Source organism: Symphalangus syndactylus, chromosome 11, assembly GCF_028878055.3.
Source record: "Symphalangus syndactylus isolate Jambi chromosome 11, NHGRI_mSymSyn1-v2.1_pri, whole genome shotgun sequence".
Classification (NCBI taxonomy): domain Eukaryota; kingdom Metazoa; phylum Chordata; class Mammalia; order Primates; family Hylobatidae; genus Symphalangus; species Symphalangus syndactylus.
The window spans coordinates 128,442,301-128,466,473 of record NC_072433.2 but is presented as its reverse complement, the minus strand read 5'-3'; the positions used below and the strand labels follow the sequence as shown (position 1 = coordinate 128,466,473).

The window sequence follows — 24,173 nt, the reverse complement described above, 5'->3', positions numbered from 1 at the left end:
CCAGGACTCTCCCTGCAAAAATGTTACACAATTGCCTTTGAAGTTGTAAGAAGGGGTCATGACTGCCTCCAGAGACAGAAGAGACAAGGAACAAATGCTTCTTGGAGCCTCCAGAAGGAACCAGTTCTGCTGACATCTTCATTTTGGCCTTGTGAAACACGTTTTGAACTTCTGGCCTTCAAAACTAAAAAAGAATAAATTTGTGTTTTTTTTTTTTTTTTTATGGTGAAAAGATATATATATATATTTAGAATTAGGCAGCTGGACTCAGTTTAGATGATCCCAATTTTGTTGGCAACATCCAAAGCATCGTAATCAGGAGCCAGTCGAACATATGCCTTCTTCTCTCCATCAGGCCGAATCAGGGTGTTGACCTTGGCCACATCAATGTCATAGAGCTTCTTCACAGCCTGTTTAATCTGGTGCTTGTTGGCTTTAACATCCACAGTGAACACAAGTGTGTTGTTGTCTTCTATCTTCTTCATGGCAGACTCAGTGGTCAGCGGAAACTTGATGATAGCATAGTGGTCAAGCTTGTTTCTCCTGGGAGCGCTCTTCCGAGGATATTTAGGCTGTCTCCGGAGTCGCAGTGTCTTGGGCCGCCAGAAGGTGGGTGACGTGCGGATCTTCTTTTTTTTGTGGCTGTGGACACCTTTCAACACTGCCTTCTTGGCCTTTAAAGCCTTCGCTTTGGCTTCGGCTTTAGGAGGGGCAGGAGCTTCCTTCTTCGCTTTCGGCGCCATCTTGTGAAAAAGAATTTGTGTTGTTTTAAGCCACAAAGTTTGTGCTAATTTTTTCATAGAGTAATTAACAGGAAACTAGTAGAGATAAACAACATCTCCCTAAGCCAGACACCCTATTACAACCATTAGCAAGTCTGGTCATGCCTAACTACAACTATATCTTCAGCTAAATCATCTCTGTCCATCTCTATTGCTATAACCTTAGGCTGGCTTTATCGTAACAATGTCCTAACCATTTTCTCCTTGGGGTGGTTTGAAAATCGCTGCACATTCCGCCAATCTTCATGAAGAGCTGAATCTATTTCCCTTCCTCTTGATTTTGAGATAATCTTGGGCTGCTTTGACTAACATAACACAGGGGAACTGATGGTGTGTAACTTCTGGGGCTGGGCCCCAAAAGAGCCATAGCTGCTCTTTTCATATGGTTGACCTGCTCCCTTTAAAAGCCAACTACCAGGCTGGGCGTGATAGCTCACACCTGTAATCCCAGCACTTTGGGAGGCTGAGGTGGGTGGATCACCTGAGTTCAAGAGTTCAAGGCCAGCCTGGCCAACATGGTGAAACCCTGTCTCTACTAAAAATACAAAAATTAGCCAGACATGCTGGCACGTGTCTGTAGTCTCAGCTACTAGGGAGGCTGATGCAGGAGACTCACTTGAACCTGGAAGTCAGAGGTTGCAGTGAGCCAAGATCGCGCCCTGCACTCCAGCCTGGGTGATAGAGCAATACTCTGTCTCAAAAAAAAAAAAAAAAAAAAAAAGCCAACCACCACATAAGACATCTGATTAGCAATGAGAGAAGACAAAATAGCACATAGAATCACCAAAGTGCATGCAAAGAATCACCAAGGTGCCAGGTGTATGAGTGAAGCTTTCTGGGATTTTCCAGCCTAGCTAAGTTACCAGGTGAAAAAAGCTAAGTGAAAGACCCAGTTGACAACCAGCTGAACCCTGCTAGAATTCTTGACCCACAGAAACATGACCACATAGAATGATTATTTCAAGTCTCTAAGTTTGGAGTAGTTTGTTACACAGCAACAGCTAACTGAAACACCTCTCTACCTGCTTTTGTGACTGTTCTAATCCCGCCTGTCACACAGCAGCCAGCAGGGTCATCTTGCAGTTATTCTGAGGGTCACTCCCCTGCTTCCTGTTACACACAGAGAGGAAAACTGAACTTCCATCCTCTGTCACTCTGGATCTCACGATCCCTGGGACCATAAGACATCACAAGAATCACTGACTATTTATGATCTAACTGCTATTCGATTAGAAATTCACTTACCACATTGATACTTCATAATGAAGTACTATGTGGCAGGCACTAAGCTAAATGTTAAGGACAGGGTAGGGCACCATTAGGAACTGGAGATGGACAAAAAATAAAAAAAGAAACAATGCTTTTAAAAATATGAAATTGTAACAAATGCTATGAATGGAAAACACATGAGGTGAGGTACTGTGATAGAAAACTGAGAGTGGGTACCCAATTTAAGAAAGGTGATAAGGGAAGGCTTCTCTGAAGAGGTGATATTTAACGAGACACTTAAATGAGAAAGATCAGTGACATCATTATTACTAGACCAGGCTCTGTCTTGCCAGATACAAAGCTCAGAACCAGCATTCAAGAGAGGCCACAGCACTCCATTTGGTTCTAAAGCCTCAGCCATCCTGATAGCACCCGTTTTGCTAAAATACTTCCCTCTTCATTTTCCCATTCTCCATAAATTGTCACCCCGCCCAGCTCACTATCTCCGTTTCCAGCTCCAAATCACAGTTCTCACAGCCTCTCTAGAGGGCCTCTCCTTCAGGTAAGCATCTCCTGGACTATTGTGACATCTCAGGGCTGACATTAGCATGGGGTGTTAATGCAGGCATTGGCCATCTGAAGTTGAATTACGTGTCAATTTTGCTGGGAGACTGAGACAGAGACTCTTCATAAGCGCCATATCTGGGGTGAGGCTTCTTTATTTTTGTTCTTTCTACTCATTTCATATATTTATCACTATACTTTTTAGCTCACTGGAGTTTAACTGGAGGCCTCTGGTTTCACTTAGCTGCAGTGCAAAGGCAGCATGAGCCACTTTAGTGTCACAGTCATTTGGTGACAATTTTGCAGTGGATGCCCTGAATCCTCTGCTGCTGGTTGTTCAGGACATGGGAGAGCGTCTTCTCTAGTACACCATGGGTGAGCTGGAAGAATTTTTAGCTGGGAAAGGCATTGCTCATTCATTTTCTGTATCTGGACCTGCTAGTTACTCATCCCATTGTATTCCGGGGTTGGCAGAGGGAGAAAGTCACCAGGAAACTATTTTGGAAAGAGGATTAGCATAAACCATGATGCTGGGAATTCACATGGTGTAATGGACACAAAAAATCCACCCAACTGGACAAGGCCCCTTTGCAGCCCTGATGTACAGCCTCAATTGTCTACCATTAGAGTCACCTCTTGGGTTATCTCCAGGAGATGCTGATTTAAATATTCATGTGTGTGGACCACACAATTAGAAACTGACATTACACTAGACCAGGATCCTGGAAACCTGGGCCCTAGGTCCAATTCTCCTCCACTGTGCTGTGCAACTTTGGGAAAGACTGTGGTATCAGAGAGACCAAGGCTAGATTTCTCCTTTGTAAAATGGAGAGCCCAATACCTTAGTCCCTGTATTTATTCCTATATTCATTATGCCAAGGAACTTGTATTAAGCACCCACTATGTGCCAGGCCCTCTGCAGGAGTGTAGGGGAGAGTCATTAGCCATTGAGGGGAAGAGCCTCGGTGACAGAGGCATGCTCTCAGGTGAGAGAAAATGACTATCATCAGGTAGTACCAGTGGGAATAGGTTGTTTAGGGGGAAGTAAAGAGGATGTGGAAAGCAGTGGAAGGCAACGGTGTCCCAGCTGAAAGCAAGGGTTCACAGCAGGCTGTGAAAACAGACAATAGGTACAGAATAAGACAGTTATTACCTACTTTTAAAAAATGTAAACCTGTGCATCCTAATGCAGAGATCTGAGACGTATTTGCACAGTGAAGCGAGGAAAGCATTGCCCTGGGGTTAGGCGTGCAGGCTCTGGATTCAGATCTGAGCTCAACTTTTCCGGAGAGTTTTATTACTTACAAGTTACGAGGCAGTGGGTATGTTACTTAACCTCTCTACACCTCGACTGCCTCTCTGGGCGTCTTTATGAATGAGGCAATATGACGCGAGTTAACGGAGGGAATGCGAGAAGCCTAAGTCCTGGTTTGGAGTAAGGGCTCAGTAAACATCAGGAAGCCTGTATGGTTCTCTTCCCTTTCAACTTTGTCTTTTCAAAGAAGGCCTGCAATTTATAATCCAAGTAAAGTTTTGTTCCTACACAAAAATGCTGGATTTTTAAGAATGCAGACCTATGCATTTATCAACATCTACAATTTTTCAACTGGACTGACTCTCTGGGACAAATGACCCATTTTCTTTAATTTGAACCAAAGAAGGAGTGGCAAGAAAATACATCTGCTTTATATCCACCTTATATTAATATATTGTTTATCAATCAAAGGGACACTGATAAAACAGAAAATCAGCTTTTTGAGGAGTTGGGAACTTTTGAAGCCATAGAGCCTTTGGGTTATGAAATGCAAAAGTAGGCCGGGTGTGGTGGCTCCGCTTGTAATCCCAGCAATTTGGGAGGCCGAGGCAGGCGGATCACGAGGTCAGGAGATCAAGACCATCCTGGATAACACGGTGAAACCCCATCTCTACTAAAAATACAAAAATATTAGCCGGGCGTGGTGGTGGGCGCCTGTAGTCCCAGCTACTTGGGAGGCTGAGGCAGGAGAATGGCATGAACCAGGAGGCAGGGTTTGCAGTGAGCCGAGATCCTGCCACTGCACTCCAGCCTGGGTGACAGAGCGAGATGTGAGACTCCTAAAAACAAAACAAACAAACAAACAAAAACAAAGGCAAGAGTCTGGATTAGGAAAATTAGTGATACAGGGAGGCTTGAGGGATAAACACCCTGTCTTTAAGCTCTATTGCAGACGTGATGTGTGTCACGGAGCCAGAAAGTCAGCCTGCTAGCCTCAGTTGTCCCCTGACTGACTCGTCATGCAACAGCCTGGCTCAACCCAGATTGGTGGCCAAACCATCTTATGCCCGCTCTGAATGATGGAATCTCTGAAGAGTTCAATCTGTCATAAGAAACCTAGGCCATGGCAGACACCCGAGCACCAGTGTTACATCCTTGCAGTCATCTCTGATTTCAGCAGCAGCTGCACTGGACAGTTCTTCTTGAGCACACACTCACCTGGCTCTCCCAAAGTTCAACGTAAGGTTGCCTGACTGCAAATCATCCTGCCCCAGATCTCTGACATGTAGAGGAACTTGTTCTAAACAGAAGGCAGTTAACACCCGCTCTCCCTGCTCCCAGGCAACTCTCAATCCATGGAGAGTAGGGAGACTGGGAATAAAGGCTCCAGCCCCTCTATTTTTCAGGTGGATGACTCTGAGAATTCTGAGAAGCGTTTCATCAGAGGTTCTGGGAGAATGGAAGAAATGAGGCCCCTGTGTACAGAAGCAACCTCAGAAATGCACTTTTTTGATTGGCCTCCTTCCTCTTCTCACTGTCCCCATGAAATCACTTCTGCTTCCTAGGACCACCTCTCAGATCAAGTTCCTGCACCTGACCACTTGTCCTGGGCTTTGCTTCCTGGGAAACTCCAACTAAGGCAGATGCAGTAAAACCGGGACATCCATCTTTGAATGAGAATGGATTAGATTTGCACATAATAAGAGGTTCCACCAGGTAAGAAAATAAAAAAAGCAAAGCAAAGCAAGAAAATATCCTTGCAAAGCCTTGTTAGAGTCCTGGAAGAGAGATAATCTCATCACCAGATAGTTTCTGTGAGGTCAGCGTGTGTCAGCAGTAATTCTTTTTCTCAGACTGCACATTTGTTTTTAGGACCATCCGAGATGCTGACTTCAAAAGGTTTCTAGTTTGTGATGCACTACATAAGACTCTTCTGTTTTCTTTCCTACATGTCTACTTCTATTTACACAGGAGACATTTACACCAGAACATCATTAGGGGAACATCATTATTGTTTTCTTCCTGTGTGGTGAGGGGAACTCAGGAGTGGAGATTGGCTCCTAAAGTCCAGCCCTCACCACCTATGCCATCCCTCAGCATAATGGTTGGAATTTGGACAAGAGCATTTGTTAGAATAAACGACGCCCCTGTAATCAGTGAGGTCACAAGAATGCATTTGTTGGGAAAAGGGGAAATGAATTATTTGATATCCCCATGTTGAAACCTAGAAACACCAAACCACCAGAGAAGAACAAATACTTTTCTTGAAGAATTGGCCAGCGGCACACGCAGAAAACCCCACTTGAACAAAACGTGGAGACGCTGCTACCTGGGCCTCTTTATCTGACGAGTGAAGCGAAATTCAGTTTTTCCACAGTAACCAACAAAGATGAAAAAAGAAAAAGCTTCTGAGAGTTCTGCCATCTCCCCTCACAAAGGAGAGGGGCTAAAGTCACACCCCAAGCCCGACAAAAGATGTAACTCATGAAGTTCAGCAAACTAAATTTGTATTTAGAGCTAAACGATGACATTTAATGATTTATATTTTTAAGAATATAATGAAGATTTCATAGTTTTAAAAGTAAATATTCTTACTTTTGAAAGTAAAGTTGCTGTGAGTCATGACAATCAAAGACACTTTATTTTTTTTAAATATCATTTGTAAGACATTTCCCCGACCCCATTTTAATGTCTCCAAAATTAGGGAGGAATCTTACGACTGATGTTAAGGAATTCCTGTGTGCAGGTTTAAGCATGAGCATTTCTGTTTCTTAGTACCATATAAAATACAAGTGCTGGAAGCACACTCTGGTCTTAACATCTACCCTCGCCCTTTTCTGGAGTGGGAGGTGATCTTATCTTAGTTTAAAATTAGTATTGTCAAGTCTTAAGAATATTCAAGACAGCTCAGGCCAAAGGGAATGGCCAGGAAGAAAGGCTAGAAACTGGTTTATAGAGGGTTTTGTGCGTCATGCTAAGGATTTAGCCTTACAGCATCAGTGGTGAGCCTTTTTTTTTTTTTTTTAACAATAGAAAGTGGCAGTAAAAGATACTTGCTAACTCAGTAAAAGGGTGAGTCATTCAATCACTACTTTTGAAAAAAACGTACTTGTACCTTTCTAATTAGAGCATAATATGTATCATTCATATATTAAACTGCAAAAGTATAAGTGTACAGTTTGGTGAATTTTTTTTTTTTTGAGTGAACACACCTGTGTCACCACCATAAAGATGAAGATATACAACTCTGTCATCTTCTCAGAAACCTCCCTCAGGCCCCTTCCAGTCATCACCTTTCCAAAGGTAACCACAAGTATTAGTCAGTTCTCAGGCTGCTAATAAAGACATACCTGGGACTGGGGTGAAGTGGCTCACACCTGTAATGCCAGCACTTTGGGAGGCCCAGGCGGGTGGATCATGAGGTCAGGAGATCAAGACCATCCTTGCCAACACGGTGAAACCCCATTTCTCCTAAAAATACAAAAATTAGCTGGGTGTGGTGGCACATGCCTATAATCCCAGCTACTTAGGAGGCTGAGGCAGGAGAATTGCTTGAACAACCAGGGAGTCAGAGGTTGCAGTGAGCTGATAATGCACCACTGCACTCCAGACTGGCGACAGAGTGAAACCCCATCTCAAAAAAAAAAAAAAAAAAAAAAGAGTAAAAAAGGCTTAATGGACTCAAAGTTCCACATGGCCGGGGAGGACTCACAATCATGGCGGAAGGCGAAGGAGGAGCGAAGGCACATCTTACACGGCAGCAGGCAAGAGACTGTGTGTAGGGAACTCCCTTCTATAAAACCATCAGATCTCGTGAGACTTATTCACTATCATGAGAACAGCATGGGAAAAACCCACCCCCGTGATTCAACTACCTGCCATTGGATCCCTCCCACGATGTGGGGATTATGGGAGCTACAATTCAAGATGAGAGTTGGGTGGTGACACAGGCAAACCACATCACCAGCACCCTGGCTCAATATAGATTAGTTCATATCACCATCTATAGCTCAATAGACATTAGTTAGTTCTGCCTGCTGTTGAACTTCATTTCCATAGGACATTCTCTTCCCTATCTGGCTTCTTTCATGCAATGTTATGCCTGTTAAGTTCATCCATATTCTTGAGCACAATAACAGTTGCTTTTTTATTGCTACATATTTGGTACATACATATTATGTACGTACCAAAATTTATCCATTTGTCCCTTGATGGACTTTTGAGTTGTTTCCAGTTTTTAGCTATTACAAAGTGTTATTCTGGACTTTCTTGTAAATGCCTTTAGTGCACATGTGTATACATTTGTTTTAGTTATAGATCTGGAAGTAGAATTTCTAGGTCAAGAATGTTCAGCTTTACAGTGTGTGAGAATTCTGATTGCCACACATCCTTGCCAACACTTGCTATTGTTATTATAATTATTTTTAAAATTCTAATTAATTTTTGCATGTGTGTATAATAGTATCTGAATAATTTCCCTGTAGTTTTCCTTTGCATTTCTTTGATGACTAGTGATGCTAAAAACCTTTTAATATGTTTAGTGGTCATGCAGATATCCTCTTTTGTAAAAGGCCTGTTAAATATTTCCTCCATTGTTAATTGGGTTCTCTGCCCTTTTGTTAGATTTTTGTAGGAGTTGTTAATGTGTCCTGGATAAATATCCTATAATAGACCCATATATTACAAAGATTTTTTTTCCACTGTGTAGCCTGCCTTTTCACTTTCTCAATGATGTATTTTGATGAGCACAGGTTTTTACTTTTATTGAAGTCAAATTTATCCATCTTCTCATATACATTCATTAGAGAGACTGGCTTATAATTTTTCTTTCTTTCAATGTTTATGTCAGTTATTGCAAAGATGATTATGTTGGCCTTAAGAAAGAAGTTGGAAAGCGTTTCATTTTTTTTCTGTTTTACGGAAGATTTTGCATAAGATTCATGTATTTCCTTCTTTACAAGTTTGGTGGAATTTACCATGAAGCCATCTGGACTTGGAATTATCTTAGGCTATAGAGTTTTCATTTAATAAATGTAGAACTATTCAGATTTTATATTTCTTTTGTTTGGTATGCTTTGGTACACTGATTTTTTATTTTATAGAATTTGCCAATTTTTTAAATTTTCAAATTAATTTTTATAAATGTATTAACAATGCCTTCTTCTATTTTTTTATTCTTAAAGATGTCTAGTACTGTCTCCATTTGTTTAATTAGCAATAGTGCCTTTTCTTTTTTTTCTTAATTACCCTTATTAGGGACTATTGATATCAAGTTATAGATCTTTCAAAGAACAAACTTTATTGACTTATCCTCTTGCATGTCTACTTTCTATGTTATAAATTTAATTTTTGTTATTTCCTTCCCTCCATTTTATTAGCGTTAAATTTGGTGTTCTCTGATTTATATATGTATTCAAGGTTGTAAATCTTTCCTCTGTCTGTATTCTCAAGTTTTGTTATGTTGTATTTCCATTATATTCCATTCAAACTATTTTCTACTTCTTACTATTACTTATTTTACTCATGGAATATTTCAACATATATTACGTGGTTTCTAAAAATGTGAGGATCCTTTTGTTATAAATTTCTGTTTTAAATTTAAAATGGTCAGAACACTCAATCTGTATGATCTGTATCTTTTGAACCTTGTTTGGATGTACTTCATGACCTGCCTACGATATATTGACAACTATTCCATGTGAACACTGCAGAATGCATACTCCTGGTTTTTGTAAATTTTGTTAGAACTAAATTTTGTTTAGTAAAATCTGTATTACAGATTTTAGTGAAATTTTTATTACCCTTATTTATATTTAGACTAATTATTATATCAGCTATGTAGAAGTATGTTTAAGTTTTCAGCTATGATGATGGGTTTTTCTACTTTGACTATTTCTATTATATATACTTGTTTTGTTTTATACACCAGTCACCCTCTTATTTGTAGTTTTTCTTTCTATAGTTTTAGTTACCTATACTCAATTGCAGCCTGAAAATATTAAATGGAAAATTTCAGAAATAAATAATTTGAAAGTTTTAAATTATGAGCCATTCTGAGTAGTGTGACTAAATATCCGGCTGTCCTTTTCTGGACATGAATCATGTGTTTGTCCAGTGTATCCACACTGTACATACTGTCCCATTAGTTACTTAGTAGCTGTGTCAGTTATGTCAACTGCTGAGATATCACTGCCAGTGTGCGAGTAACCTTTATTTTACTTAATGGCCCCAAAGTTCAAGATTAGTGATGCTGGCATATTATCGCAATTGTTCTATTTTACTAATAGCTATTGTTTTTAATCTCTTTGTCTAATTTATAAACTTTGTCATAGTTGTATGTATAGGGAAAAGCATACTATAGTCATGCGTCACTCAGCAAGGACATGTTCTGAGAAATGCATTGTTAGGTGATTCTGGCATTGTGCAAACATTACAGAGTGCACTTATACAAACCTAGATGGTATAGCTTACTACACACCTAGGATATATGGTATAGCCTATTGTTCCTAAGCTATAAACCCATACAGTATGTTACTGCACTGAATACTGTATGCAGTTGTAACACAATGGTATTTGTGTATTTAAACATACCTAAACACAAAAAGTACAGTAAAAATATGGTATTATAATCTTATGAGATCACCATCACGTATGTGGTCCATCGTTGACCAAAACGTTGTTATGTCGCACGTGACTATATACGTATACAGTTTGCTACTATCAGAGGTTTCAGGTACCCAGTCGGGGTCTTGAAATGTGTTTCCCATAGATAAGGGGGGCTGCTGTATATGTTACTGGATGCAACCTAATTTGGAATTATTATATCTGCCTGCTGTATAGTTCTATAAATATGATATAGCCTTCTTTATCTGTAGTAATACTTCTCTCCTTAAAGTCTATTTCCTCTGATAATAGCATAACTATATCAACTTTCTCTTGGTTAATATTTATAGGATATATTTTCTTACATTTTTTCATTTTCTATTTTTCTGCATCCTTCCATTCAAGGCCTACCTAATTTAAGAAACATACATCTATTGCTTTAAAATTCAGCCAATCTGTTTTTAATTGGTGTGTTTATCAATTTGTGTTCCTGGGTTCTCATGTGCTTCTCCTATACTTCACTTTACCTTGATAAATCATCTTATTGTGAATTGATCTTATCTGCATTATCCTAAAATGAGCATGTCTTCTGATACCCCAAGAGAGAGGCTGTCTAAAAATGAAGACATATAGAAAGCCAAAAAAGAAAGAAGGGAAGAAAGGATAACGGAGTCCTGGTGACACCTCCCGAGACCTAATATTAAGGTTATGATACCTTTTTAACTCCTATATTAAGTTACAGCTCAAGCCAGAACTCTCCATCCCTAGGCATTTTAACAATGAACGCCATATAAAGACATATTCTGTGGTCATTCTCGCTTTATTAGATGATATTACTTAATTCTTACTATGTTCCAGGCATCTTTCTAAGAGCCTCACATGAATTATCTCATTCAACTCTAATTTAACACTAGGAAGTTCATACTATTTTTATTCCCATTTCACCAACAGAAAAAGTTAGGCCTTAAAAAAGAATGTGTCCCAAGCCACAAGGCTTACGGTCTCACTGCATTGCCTCTTTCACTGTCTTCTTTTGTGGAAAGAATCACCAGAATATCTTTAGGCTTTGGCCCAATCTATACAACCTATTTTACTTTCCCAATCACCACTTTATAAAATAGCTGTTTTATTAATCATTGCTGATGATCTGTCTTTACTATTTTGCTATTTAAATTTTAATTTCTTTCTTTCTTTTTTTTTTTTTTTTTTGAGACAGTGTCTTGCTCTGTCATCCAGGCTGGAGTGCAATGGCACAATCTCGGCTCACTGCAGTCTCTGTCTCCTGCGTTCAAGCGATTCTGCCTCAGCCTCCCGAGTAGCTGGGATTAAAGGCGCGCAACACCATGCCTGGCTAAATTTTATATTTTTAGTAGAGACAGGGTTTTGCCATGTTGGCCTGGCTGGTCTTGAACTCATGACCTCAGGTGATCTGCCCGGTTCGGCCTCCCAAATTGCTGGGATTACAGGCGTGGGCCACCACAACAGCCAAGGTTTTATTTCTGAAAGTTCCATTTTGGCTTTTCTAAATGTTCTTAAACGTTGTATAGGTTGTCATAACATATTTGCTGTGAAAACATGATTGCAGTTTTCTGCCACGTACGGTAGAATTCAGGGACAGATGAAAATATATGAACCTGAATTGTGAATCTTACATCTTATTTCTATAGGATGCTGTGCTTCTTCTTGCCAAAGAAATGTTGACAGTCTGGATTCATAACAATGCATTCAAAAACCTTGAAGTTTTATAACAGAAAATAATGTATCATTAGGCGCTCTGAAAGGATAATGAGGCATTTACTACTTCTTGCTCATTTTGGTAAAGGTTTCTACAAATAAACATTAAGTCGTATGGACTCGGCATACAGATCATTCATGAAGTAAGCAGAGAACGCATGATATGGTTAGCTGCTTGAATTATTTCTCTATCAATTATTCAAGCTTCTAATTTAACCATTTTCCTTCTCTTACAATATCTGAATTATTCTCATTTCCACATGACATGAGAGCATTAACATCAACAAGGACAAAGTTAACAACAACAAAAAAATTAAATTGTTGACCAAAGAGACCATAGTCCAAATAAATCAAGGAAAGAAAGACGCTTCAGAAAAGAGGGCTGTGTCTCTTAGGGCTAACAGACTCCAAGTTTTTGGTCTGTTTCCTACAGGGATTTGAACACTTCATCCTTCATAAGACAATAAATAATGTGATAGATAATACAAGTTATAACTAGAGTTACAGGGATGGTAGCAGGAGGTTCAGATCTGGCTCCTGCGGTCCTTAAGCAGAGGTTTACTTAAGAGATCTTGCTCTAAGTGGGAACTTGACATGTTTGCGAAATATCCTGAGTGTCTTAATGAAATCCAGATAACAGAGCCGCCCACATGCAATCATTGTAAATTATGCAATTTGCAAATCTTGCAAGTATATGATGTTTCTGTAGCATTATTTTCACCATGATTAATTACAGATCTCAAAGAAAGCAAAAATGAAAAGAAATACCTAGTACCAGGTTTACCTATTGGTATCTAGCATTTGTTTGGCTAAGAATATACAGTTATATAATAAATCAAGAGTTACTGGTTTTACTGATGCCACAGCTCTTAATCTGATCCTCATTCCTGTAAACCTATTGCAACCCACTTATGCCATCTCTTAGAGATAGATGTGGAAGGAAATACACCACTTTCAGTGAACATAGAAGATAAGCAGCTTACTTTGGTGGGAGAATCACATGAATGACAGGGAACTGTGAGGGCTGAAAGTGACAAAGCGGGTTGGGGCTCATTTGATTGTGACTCAGTAAGCATGGAAAGACTGACAGTCTTTGAAGAGGGCATGATATGATCACAGTTATTCTTCGGGAAGTCAATTAGATAGTAACAGACATGCAGATTGGATCACAGGAAAAGGGAGAAAGATAAACTTAAAATAAAGTGGCCCTGTCTTGGCTGGATAACAGGAAATGATGTTCAAGCCAGTTGTGACCACTGTAATGAGGAGTTTGCAGGCAGAAACCACATGGGAGAGAGAGAAAGGGTAAGAAGTACCACTGACCTCCCAGGTGATGAGGAACTAAAGACAAATCCAAAGTGGTGGGTTCAGGTGCATGGGAAGACGAGGATGGCACTGCAAGAAACCCTGTACTTAGGAAGATGAGGTAATGAAGTAATGAGGTGATGAGGTACGGGTGTTCAGACACACACAGTTAACCCCAGTATGGGTGTTCAGAAACACACAGTTAACCCCGAGAGGCAAGTGAAATGTACAGGTGGAGATGTGCTGTAGACATGATGAACCTGAGGTCAGAAATGGAGCAGTAAGTTTGGAGACATGCTGAAGAGGAGATCTTTAAAGCTGCTAGATTGGATGAAATTGTTGAGGATGGCAGAAAACAGCAAAGGAAAATCAAGACAGAAAATGGACAGGCACTTCCAATGGCAGGAGGAATAATAAGAAGAACTAGAGGAAGAAAATACATGGGTTTCTATACAGAAAGAATGGCAGAACAAAGACAGTATAGTGTCTTCGGCAGCAAAGGGAAGAGCATGTCAAGAACTGCCAATGCTCGGCTGGGAATTAAAGTGGTTCAGCTGCTGTAGAAGACAGTTGGGTGGCTTCCCAAAGACTTGAATAAAGAATTCTCTTTTTTTTTTATTTAAAAGCAATGTTTACATTTTTAATTTATAGCAAACGAGTATAAATGTTTTGTGTAGCTTCTAGTAACCGTAGAAATACAATAATACAAAGGCTAGAGGGAACATAGAGAACACTTGTAAGATTCTTATTCTATACATGAATTATATATATATGAAGGGACAAAAACTCAACCAAATAACAAACTGGTCATCTAACATTACCTAACGATGAAAGGGCCAATTTCTCAAGAAGAAACAGTAATCTTAAGTGTGTATGCACCTAAGAATGGAAGTTCCAAAACATAAAGCAAAACAAATAGAAATAAAAGGAGAAATAGATGAATCTACAGTAACTGACATAAAATAGACAAAAAGCTCATTAAAGATATAGAAACACTATAAAATCAACTTGAACTTCTATAGACAACTCTGCCCCAAACAGTAGGATTATGTGTTTTTCCACAGCTTTAAAATTATCGAAATAAAGCAGAGTATGTTATTTTACCACAAAAAGTAAAACTAGCAATTGATAATATTTCAGTCAGGCCAATTTTGTCAATCATCTTTCTAAAATTTTCCACATTAGAACAGATTGCTTCTTTAGTAACCAGTAGGTTACTAAAATGTGTCATAAACATTTCACGTTATGTGGGTGATTTTGTCTATTTTTCTTTTTCTGTCTGTTATATCCTGCTTTATGTATTTCAAGATTACGTTAGTAGGTGAAAACAAATGTAAGACTGTAATATTTCCGGATGGATTTATCTTTCATTTTGAGGAAATATTCCCCTTTATCTTCAATAATGATTTCTTATCTTAAAGATTTTGCATATTAACTTTACAAGTAGAAAACTAATTAATTTTTGCATAGCATAACCTGTTCTGTTCTTTTACTTTGAATATTTTTGTGTCTTTTTTTTCTTTTTTTTATTATTATACTTTAGGTTTTAGGGTACATGTGCACAATGTGCAGGTTTGTTACATATGTATCCATCTGCCCTGTTGTTTTGCTGCACCCATTAACTCGTCATTTAGCATTAGGTATATCTCCTAATGCTGTCCCTCCCCCCTCCCCACACCCCACAACAGTCCCCAGAGTGTGATGTTCCCCTTCCTGTGTCCATGAGTTCTCATTGTTCAATTCCCACCTATGAGTGAGAACATGCGGTGTTTGGTTTTTTGTCCTTGCGATAGTTTACTGAGAATGATGGTTTCCAGTTTCATCCATGTCCCTACAAAGGACATGAACTCATCATTTTTTATGGCATCATAGTATTCCATGGTGTATATGTGACACATTTTCTTAATCCAGTCTATTGTTGTTGGACATTTGGCTTGGTTCCAACTCTTTGCTATTGTGAATAGTGCCACAATAAACATACGTGTGCATGTGTCTTTATAGCAGCATGATTTATAGTCCTTTGGGTATATACCCAGTAATGGGATGGCTGGGTCAAATGGTATTTCTAGTTCTAGATCCCTGAGGAATCGCCACACTGACTTCCACATGGTTGAACTAGTTTACAGTCCCACCAACAGTGTAAAAGTGTTCCTATTTCTCCACATCCTCTCCAGCACCTGTTGTTTCCTGACTTTTTAATGATGGCCATTCTAACTGGTGTGAGATGGTATCTCACTGTGGTTTTGATTTGCATTTCTCTGATGGCCAGTGATGATGAGCATTTTTTCACGTGTCTTTTGGCTGCATAAATGTCTTCTTTTGAGAAGTATCTGTTCATGTCGTTCGCCCACTTTTTGATGGTGTTGTTTGTTTTTTTCTTGTAAATTCGTCTGAGTATAGAATTCTCATATGAGCCAGCAATTCCACTCCTAGGAGACAGTTGGGTGGTTTCTCAAAGAGTTGAACATAGAATTATCATTTGAGCCAGCAATTCCACTCCTAGGTGTAAACCAAAACGCAAGTTATAACTAGGGGTGTGGTGACAGTAGGCAGAAGGAGGCCCGTCTGGCTGTTGTGGTCAATAAGCAGGGTTTTTTTGTTTTTTTTTTTAAGAGATTTTGCTTTAAGTGGGAACCTAGCATGTTTGTAAAGAATCCTGAGTATCTTAATGAAATCTAGATAAGAGAGCCACCCACATTCAATCATCATAAATTATGTAATTTGTAAATCTCGCAAGTATACAGTGTTTTTGTAGCATTATTGTTACTAACCATTATTATTTTTGTAGCATCATCTTAATGAAATCCAGATAACAGAGCTGCCCACGCTCAATCATTGTAAATTATGTAATTCATAGATCTTGTAAGGATGCAATATTTTTGTAGCATTATTGTCACTATATTTACAAATAAAAAAATTAGTACTCAAATACATTTGCACACAATTTGGTAGCGGTGTTGTTCATAATAGTCAAAAAAGCCCAAATGGCCATCAACAGATGAATGGGTAAACAATTTGTGGTCCATCCATATAATGGAATATAGTTTATCCCCAAATAGGAATGAAGTAGTGATACAGGCTATAATGTCGATGAAGCTTGAAACACTATGCAAAGTAAAAGAGGCCAGTCATTCACGCCTTTAATCCTAGCACTCTGGGAGGCTGAGGTGGGCCGATCACAAGGTCAGGAGATCAAGACCATCCTGGCTAACACGGTGAAACCCCGTCTCTACTAAAAAATACAAAAAATTAGCTGGGCAGGCGCCTGTAGTCCCAGCTACTCGGGAGGCTGAGGCAGGAGAATAGTGTGAACTCGGGAAGCGGAGCTTGCAGTGAGTCGACATCATGACGCTGCACTCCAGCTCGGGTGACAGAGCAAGACTCTTTCTCAAAAAAAAAAAAGAGGCCAGTCATAAATGCCCAAGTATTGTATGATTTCATTTATATTACATATAAAAATAGGTGATACATAAAGCCAGGAGCTGGGGGAAGGGAGAACATGCTTATTAGGTATAGAGTTTCCTTTTGGGTTAACAGAAACATTGTGGAACTAAATAGAGTAGTGATTGCACAACATTAGGAAGGTATTAAGTATCACTTGGTTAATTTTATGTTATGTAAATTTTACTTCAATACAATTAAAATTAAAAATTAATTGCTTCCGAGACTTCAAGCAGGCTCAGGACTAAGAAACAGTTGAAGGAAATCAGCTGTTCAGTTTCCATGACCTTCAAAAGACAGAATTTTCAGCAAAATGTTGAGGACAGGAGCTCCATTTTGGAGTATTAAGGTATGAGCTCGCAAGGAAGTAGAGATGCTGAGTGAAGATGGCTTTCAAGAAGACTGGGGAAGGAAGGCAGAGATTTGAAGGAGAAATAATTTGGTTTAGCATGGGAAGATGTGACCACGTTTGGAGGCTGGGGGAGGATTCACAGAGGACGGAAAATTTAAGATATAAGAGTGTGAGGGGAAATGCTGAATGAAGAAAGAGGCAGGAAAGAGTAGCTCCAGGGTTCAAGTGAAGGGATGTGTCATGAAAAGGAGGAAGAATCGGTCTTTCTCGGAGAGGGAGGGAAGGAGTTGGGGGTACACAGAGATGGAAAAGGGAACTGAAACGGATGGTAAGAACTTTTCTCAGCAGAGGAACCCACAAGGCCTGTTGCAGAAAACTGTAGGCACTACGGTAGGACTTACTGCTTTAGGTAAATGGAAAAGCCTTGGAGTGGTGCTCAAGGTGAAGAGCAATAAGTTAAGGATGAATAATTACAGAGTAGCAAGAAAGGGAGGAACATGCAGAGAGGGAGATGGCACAGGTCCAGGAGCAAAAAACCTCATCAACCAAGTCGTTTTCGTATCACCCCCATCCTATGTTACAGAAACTCTTTTGCCCATCTATTGGGCTTCATATTTATACCTGCTGAGTATCAATTTATTAATTTTAGTCAATCCTTATAGATGCTTGAGTTCTTTTCGCAACTCAAGGCTATTGTACAGTTGAAATGCCTGAGCTATGAAAGTTTCAACTAACCAACTTGTCTTCATATCTTCGTCTCCATCACTGGGATGAAAGCGATTAAATTCAATTAGATTTCTGCATGCAGAAATCATTCTCCAGGACGACACATATTATATTTTAACCCTTTTGGATACAGCTATTCAACCAATCTGAATCTACTTTACTGTAACAATATTCAGTTCATATTTTTCTATTTTGAGAAAAAAGGTAAGATATTTTGCTAAATGTTTTTTTGAAGAGTCTGAGTGCAAAAGTATGTCTCCAAAATATTCTAGATGTATGACCCTGTGCTGGTCACATATATTCTCCCCATCTTCCTTTATTCACCTGTAAAATGAAGATAAAATACGACCTATATTGTAGAGTTATTATCAAGATTATATGACTTAATGTAAGAAATGCACTTAAAGTGGTGCCTCGCACAGCGTTTGAGCTAAATAAATTGACTATGATCTGCATTATTAACATCAATATTCATTCTGTCTCCGGCATTTGCTAAGTCATTAAGAAATTATTTATTCAGAGCCAGATATTGTAAGTGCTAGATTTATAGCAATAAATCAGTCAGTCAAATCTCTGACATTATGGAGCGTGTAATTTTATTTATGCAGAATTTGGGAAAATACGGGGAGGTTTTTTTCTGTTTGTATTTTAAAAATTCAGTTTTTAGGTCTTCTTTCTTATCCTCCCTTTCCACTCAGAGAAAATATCATGTAAAGGCCTGAGGGAAAGAGGAAATTACAGCTAACAAGGTAAATAAGACTGAGGGTCATGCTCTCAGAGACTGGGCTTTGTTAACAAGCGCCAAATCGAATAAGGGACTTGGAATAAAAAAGCAGTCAAGTCTCAATCATCTGTGTTAACCAGGGTTTATGAGAATGGACAATGCAAGACAGAAATAATGCACTTTGATTAGTTGACTTAAATTCACAGCAGAGGCCTTACCAAAAAAAAAAGGCATACACAGGCCTGTGGAGTAAGAGTGAGGGGCAGGAGGTGATCTTCAGAAAAAGTCTGGTGATATTCAGACCATTCCTTGGGTCTCTCAAAAAACTACCAGTGTTTAAAGTTTTATATCTTCAAAGGAAGGAAGTTGTAAAAAGTTGCTGACAAAGGAATCCTAATTTGCCTGACTTGATGAAGGGTTTGGTTGACAATGCACATTCTCTGATAAAGGATTTGCTGCAGAAAGACAGTCGAGGAAACCATTTGATTTCCATAAACAGCTGGGAGGCAGGAGAAAAACTGTACCCATCAGGGAAAGGGAAAGCCCTGACTTGGATCTCATGTCCGATCTTCTCTGATTGGCAGGAGAGAGAGAAAGAGCAGCAGGAAAGATTTCACAATCCTCCCTTCTGAATTATTTGTAACAAGGTTGGAGAGGAAGGGTGGGCTCACCAGGGTCAGAGCAACAATCTCAGGCCAACTGAAGGCAGCCTCACTATCTAGGAGGCATTCTGGGGCTGTTGCTTAGAAGATGGTCTGAAGCTTTTTGAGCCCTTTTGCTTTTGAGTAGCCCTCAAATATCTGTAGTTATTCCTTCCCCTAGGGAAGCACCTGCTCTGTTAAAGGCCTTCCCAGTGGACTATTTCCTCCAGTCTTTGAAGACAAAGAATTGCTAAGACCTATAAGACGTGATATTTGTTTGCATTTGAAATTTTCCTGCCTATGTTTTAATGCACTGACGTATAAAATTCTCAAAACATATATGGGATATTATTTAAAACTTTTCTTATCTTTTCTTTTTCCATCCTTTTTCTTAGAGAACTGACTTTCTTTGTGTGACAGACAAAGAAAAACAAGTGTTTGCCAAATTGGTTTTCTGCTGGAAGAAAAACAGTTGTCTTATGTTTTGATGGCCACCTACATACAATATTTGCTTTTTGATCGTTGCTACTTCTTGCCTAATTAAGAAAGATAGAAGCAATTCAGCAAATAACAATATTTGCCCCTGCTATGGGCCCCAGTGAGATGAAGGCACTCCTCTTATTTTTTAAATGTGGCACTTCTAAGGGGTATGGACCAGAGGAAAAGAGGTTTCTACTTATTTAATAGAAGCCATCAAAAAAAGACAACCTCAACTATGATGAGATTAGGCCTTGGGACAAGCTGAACATGCTTCCTGTTTGTCTGTATATCTTGAGACTAGACTTGGCTTTGCTTAAAAAAGAAACTGAGCTGAGAATCAAACAGCACCAACAGTCTGGCCCAAGAGCAGATGACACCCTGGCAACTATCACAAATCACTCCCAGGCCACAGGGTCTAAAGTCCACAGGCATCTGACCAACATGGGTAGACTGGAGGATCTATTTGGCTAGGGCCAAATAGGCTAATTTTTCTATAAACATTCAGGCTTCTGCCTGAAAGCTTTGGATGAGACCATGTAATTTGATCATCCCATGTGCTGGGTGGAAAAAGACTGAATAAATGGTACCTCTTCCCCTGTTTCTTTACTGCCTAATTTTTGGGTATTGAGAACAAAGAATCAAACAGAGAAAATCCATGGTCTTTATCAAACACTATATTCTCTCATCAGTGGAGATTTTTTTTTGCCTTCAGAAATGTAGCCCCATCTCTCTCTCTCTCTCTCTTTTTTTTTTTTAAGGACTCTTGATATGTCGCCCAGACTACAGTTCAGTGGTGTGACCTCAGCTCACGCGACCGACCTCTGCCTCCTGGGTTCAAGTGATTCTCCTGCCTCAGCCCCCCTAGTAGCTGGGATTACAGGCACCTGCCACCACGCCTGGATGATTTTTGTATTTTTATTAGAGATGGGGTTTCACCATCTTGGCCAGGCTGGTCTTGAACTCCCGACCTCGTGATCCACCCGCCTCAGCCTCCCAAAGTGCTAGGATTACAGGTGTGAGCCACTGCCCCCAGCCAACCCATCTCTTACAGAGAGACTTAGCAGGCATTTACATTTGGAAACCTCATGCTATTTCCATGAGATTCTACTTCCAAAGGTTCTGTTTATGAGGCAAGTTTTATTAACAGGTCATGATGACACAGGACTTGTCTACTTACCTTAAAATTTCTCTAGGACTTTTGCACAGTTTTGTATTAATTTTTATTTCTAATTACTTTGAGATTACTCCGTGACGTTTAATCTCTAATAGGAGTCATGCCGACCGCAAAGCCTACAGTGACCAAGTATCTCCATGTGAATCACTCTGGGAGTTGCAGATAAGAGAGGAATTGTAAAAAGAGGTTATCATCCCTATATTTACATTTAGAATTGACTAGTATTTGATTTATGGTAATAATAACAGATAGGAGGGTAGGAGCATATCAGAGAGCCTAGAAAATGTACATTTTATTACATTATCTTCTTCTATCCTAGATACTAGGTGGAAATTTACCTCTGACAACACTATACTCCGTCTACGTGAAAGCCCCGAGCAGCTGCTGGGGAGCTAACTATGACTGCAGCAATGCACTTGGGAAAGCCTGGGGATGGCCGCACTGGCTGCCACTCAGCCAACTCCACGACCACGACCTAAGACCCACCTCTGAGTCTCACTTTCCTCACTCAGAAAATGAAAATCACACCATCTGCATCCAGGCATTGTTGTGAGCTTAAAACGGATAATGCATATATAAACAAAGTTGTAAATTATAGTTTTAAAAATCTAAATGCAAGACGTTTTCTCTAGCCTCTGGGACTAGGAAGATGAATGAGATCAGGTCCCTGGCCTGGGGGAAATTTACATTTAGAAACCTCGTGCTGTTTCCTTGAGGTTCTTTTTGAAAAGGTTCTATTCACAGGAAAAGTTTTTAAAATGTGTCATGACAATACAGGGCTTGCCCACCTTCCTAAAATTTCTTTAGGAGTTTTGCTCAACTCTGGATTTATTTTTATTACTAACTACTTTTTAATTTCCTATGCTATTTCAGGAAATTTACTGAAAAATAGAAAAGCACAATAGTTCTGCCATAAATGTCAGTATTATCAAAATAGCAATGACTTCACAAAATCAGAAGGCCCACTCAACTTCCAGTCCTGCCACTTACTGATGGATGATGGCATTGGTTAAGTTACTTAACTTTTCTGAGCCTGAGCTACTTCTGCATCTGGAATATAGGAAGAGGCTAGCTATAGGAGAAAAACAGATGGATGTGTGAGGGGCTCTAAGGCCAAAGGCAATGCTCTAACATGTGGTAGGAACTCAGTGAAGGATCCTTTTCATCCTTTCAAAATATGCAATATTCCTGTAGAACTGCAGAGCATCCTATCTAATCCGTAGCTATTCACTACTTGAGCTTATTAAGTACTTAAAAATTAAATACTCTAAATTGAGATGTGCCTTAAGCATAAAATATACACTACATTTCAATGGCTTAATATGAAAAGAAGAATGTAAACAGATATTTTATGCATAATGTCCATATTGATTTTTTTTTTTTTTTTGAGATAGAATCTCACCTGATCTGTTGCCCAGACTAGAGTGCAATGGCATGATCTAGCAATCCGCCTGCCTCAGCATCCTAAGTAGCTGGAATTATAGGCATGCACCACCACGCCTAGCTAATTTTTGTATTTTTAGTAGAGATGTGCTTTCACCACCCTGGCCAGGCTGGTCTCAAACTCCTGGCCTGAAGGGATCCGCCTGCCTTGGCCTCTTTAAGTGCTGGAATTACAGGCGTGAGCCACTGTGCCCGGCCTTGATTACTTGTTGAAATGATAATATGTTAGATATATCTGGTATACATATATATATATATATATATACACACACATATATACACACACATACTCATATATACAGTTATATATATTATTAAAGTTGATTTCACTGGTTTTGTTTTTTAACATGACTATAAGAACTCTTAAAATGACATATGTAGCTTTCATTACATTTCTATTGGACCATGCTCCTGTATAAAATAAAATTTAGAATTTTCAAAAGCCAGAAAGAAGCCTCTTTTAGTTATCTACACTTTCTATGGGATCAGTTTTTTTTCCCCAAGCATTTCAATTAAAATTAATCTCCAGAATATAGTTTTCTTAGATTCTGATCCATAAAGTAATCTGTTATCTATTTAAATTAATGAATTGAAGGATGCCTTTCTATCTATATTTGAATAGTAACCTGGAGCTAAGAGCCATATAAACATAACAATTTAGGCATGTGTCAAAAGTAACAGCCTATTATCGAATTCTAGGCCCAATTCTTGGATGTGTACAATAATTTTCAAGCTATATATTTTCTCCAATTTAGGTGACAGTTAAATGGATACTAATTTTCCTTAATAGTACGTGGGGAGGCTTTTGCCATGGAGCATGGTACTTCACAGGTTTTTTGAAGTTATCACACTTGTTAAATCAGGGCATATTAAGTATCCACATCTTTAACTCATCATTTCTTTATGGTCACAGCAAATGTACAGATTCAGTCTCTACTGGGATTGCTGTAAAACATATTTCATGTAAGCAGGATCGATATAATCACCCAACTCAACAGATTCCATGTCACTCCCAGTCAATGTGAGACGGTTTAGAGACAAGGGAATTAATTTACCATGAGCTTGTTGCTCTCATTTCCAGGAATGATTTGGAGCGGCAGTCCCCAACATTTTTTGGCACCAGAGACCTGTTTCGTGGAGGACAATTTTTCCATGGACTGAGGGTGTTGGTGGTGGTGGTTTTGGGATGATTCCAGCGCATTACATTTATCATGCACTTTATTTCTATTATTAATTCATTGTAATATACTATGAGATAAGTATACCACTCACCATAACGTAGAATCCATGGGAGCCCTCAGTTTGTTTTCCTGCAACTACATGGTCCTATCTCGGGGTGATGGGAGACAGTGACAGATCATCAGGCATTAGATTCTCATAAGGAGGGTGCAACCTAGACCTCTTGCATGTGCAGTTTACAATAGGGTTCATGCTCCTTTGAGAATCTAATGCTGCTACTGACCTGACAGCAGGCAGAGCTCAGGCAGTAATGTGGGGAATGGGGAGCGGCTGTAAATACAGATGAAGCTTTGCTTGCTCACCTGCCACTCACTTCTTTTAGCACAGCCTGGTTTCTAACAGGCCACTGACTGGTACTCAGACAGGTGGGTGGTGGACACTCTTGTTTTAAAAAAAATAAAGTAAAGTCACATGTCTGCAGTGTGTCAGGTGTCTTGAAGGTTAGATGGCATCACGGCCAAAACAAACAGAGGATTCAAACAGTTGGCTCAGAGTTGAAAA

General features: G+C 39.4%; 2 protein-coding genes across 5 annotated transcripts in view; both read right to left on the bottom strand.

The window, feature by feature from the left end:
* Positions 1–24,173, bottom strand: part of CDH13 (cadherin 13) — a 1,187,225-nt gene that overhangs the window by 740,452 nt on the left and 422,600 nt on the right. The window lies entirely within an intron of this gene.
* Positions 200–751, bottom strand: LOC129493479 (large ribosomal subunit protein uL23-like). Its single transcript, XM_055299716.2, has one exon. The coding sequence runs from the start codon at positions 741–743 to the stop codon at positions 273–275; it is 471 nt and encodes a 156-aa protein (XP_055155691.1). The 5' UTR covers positions 744–751; the 3' UTR covers positions 200–272.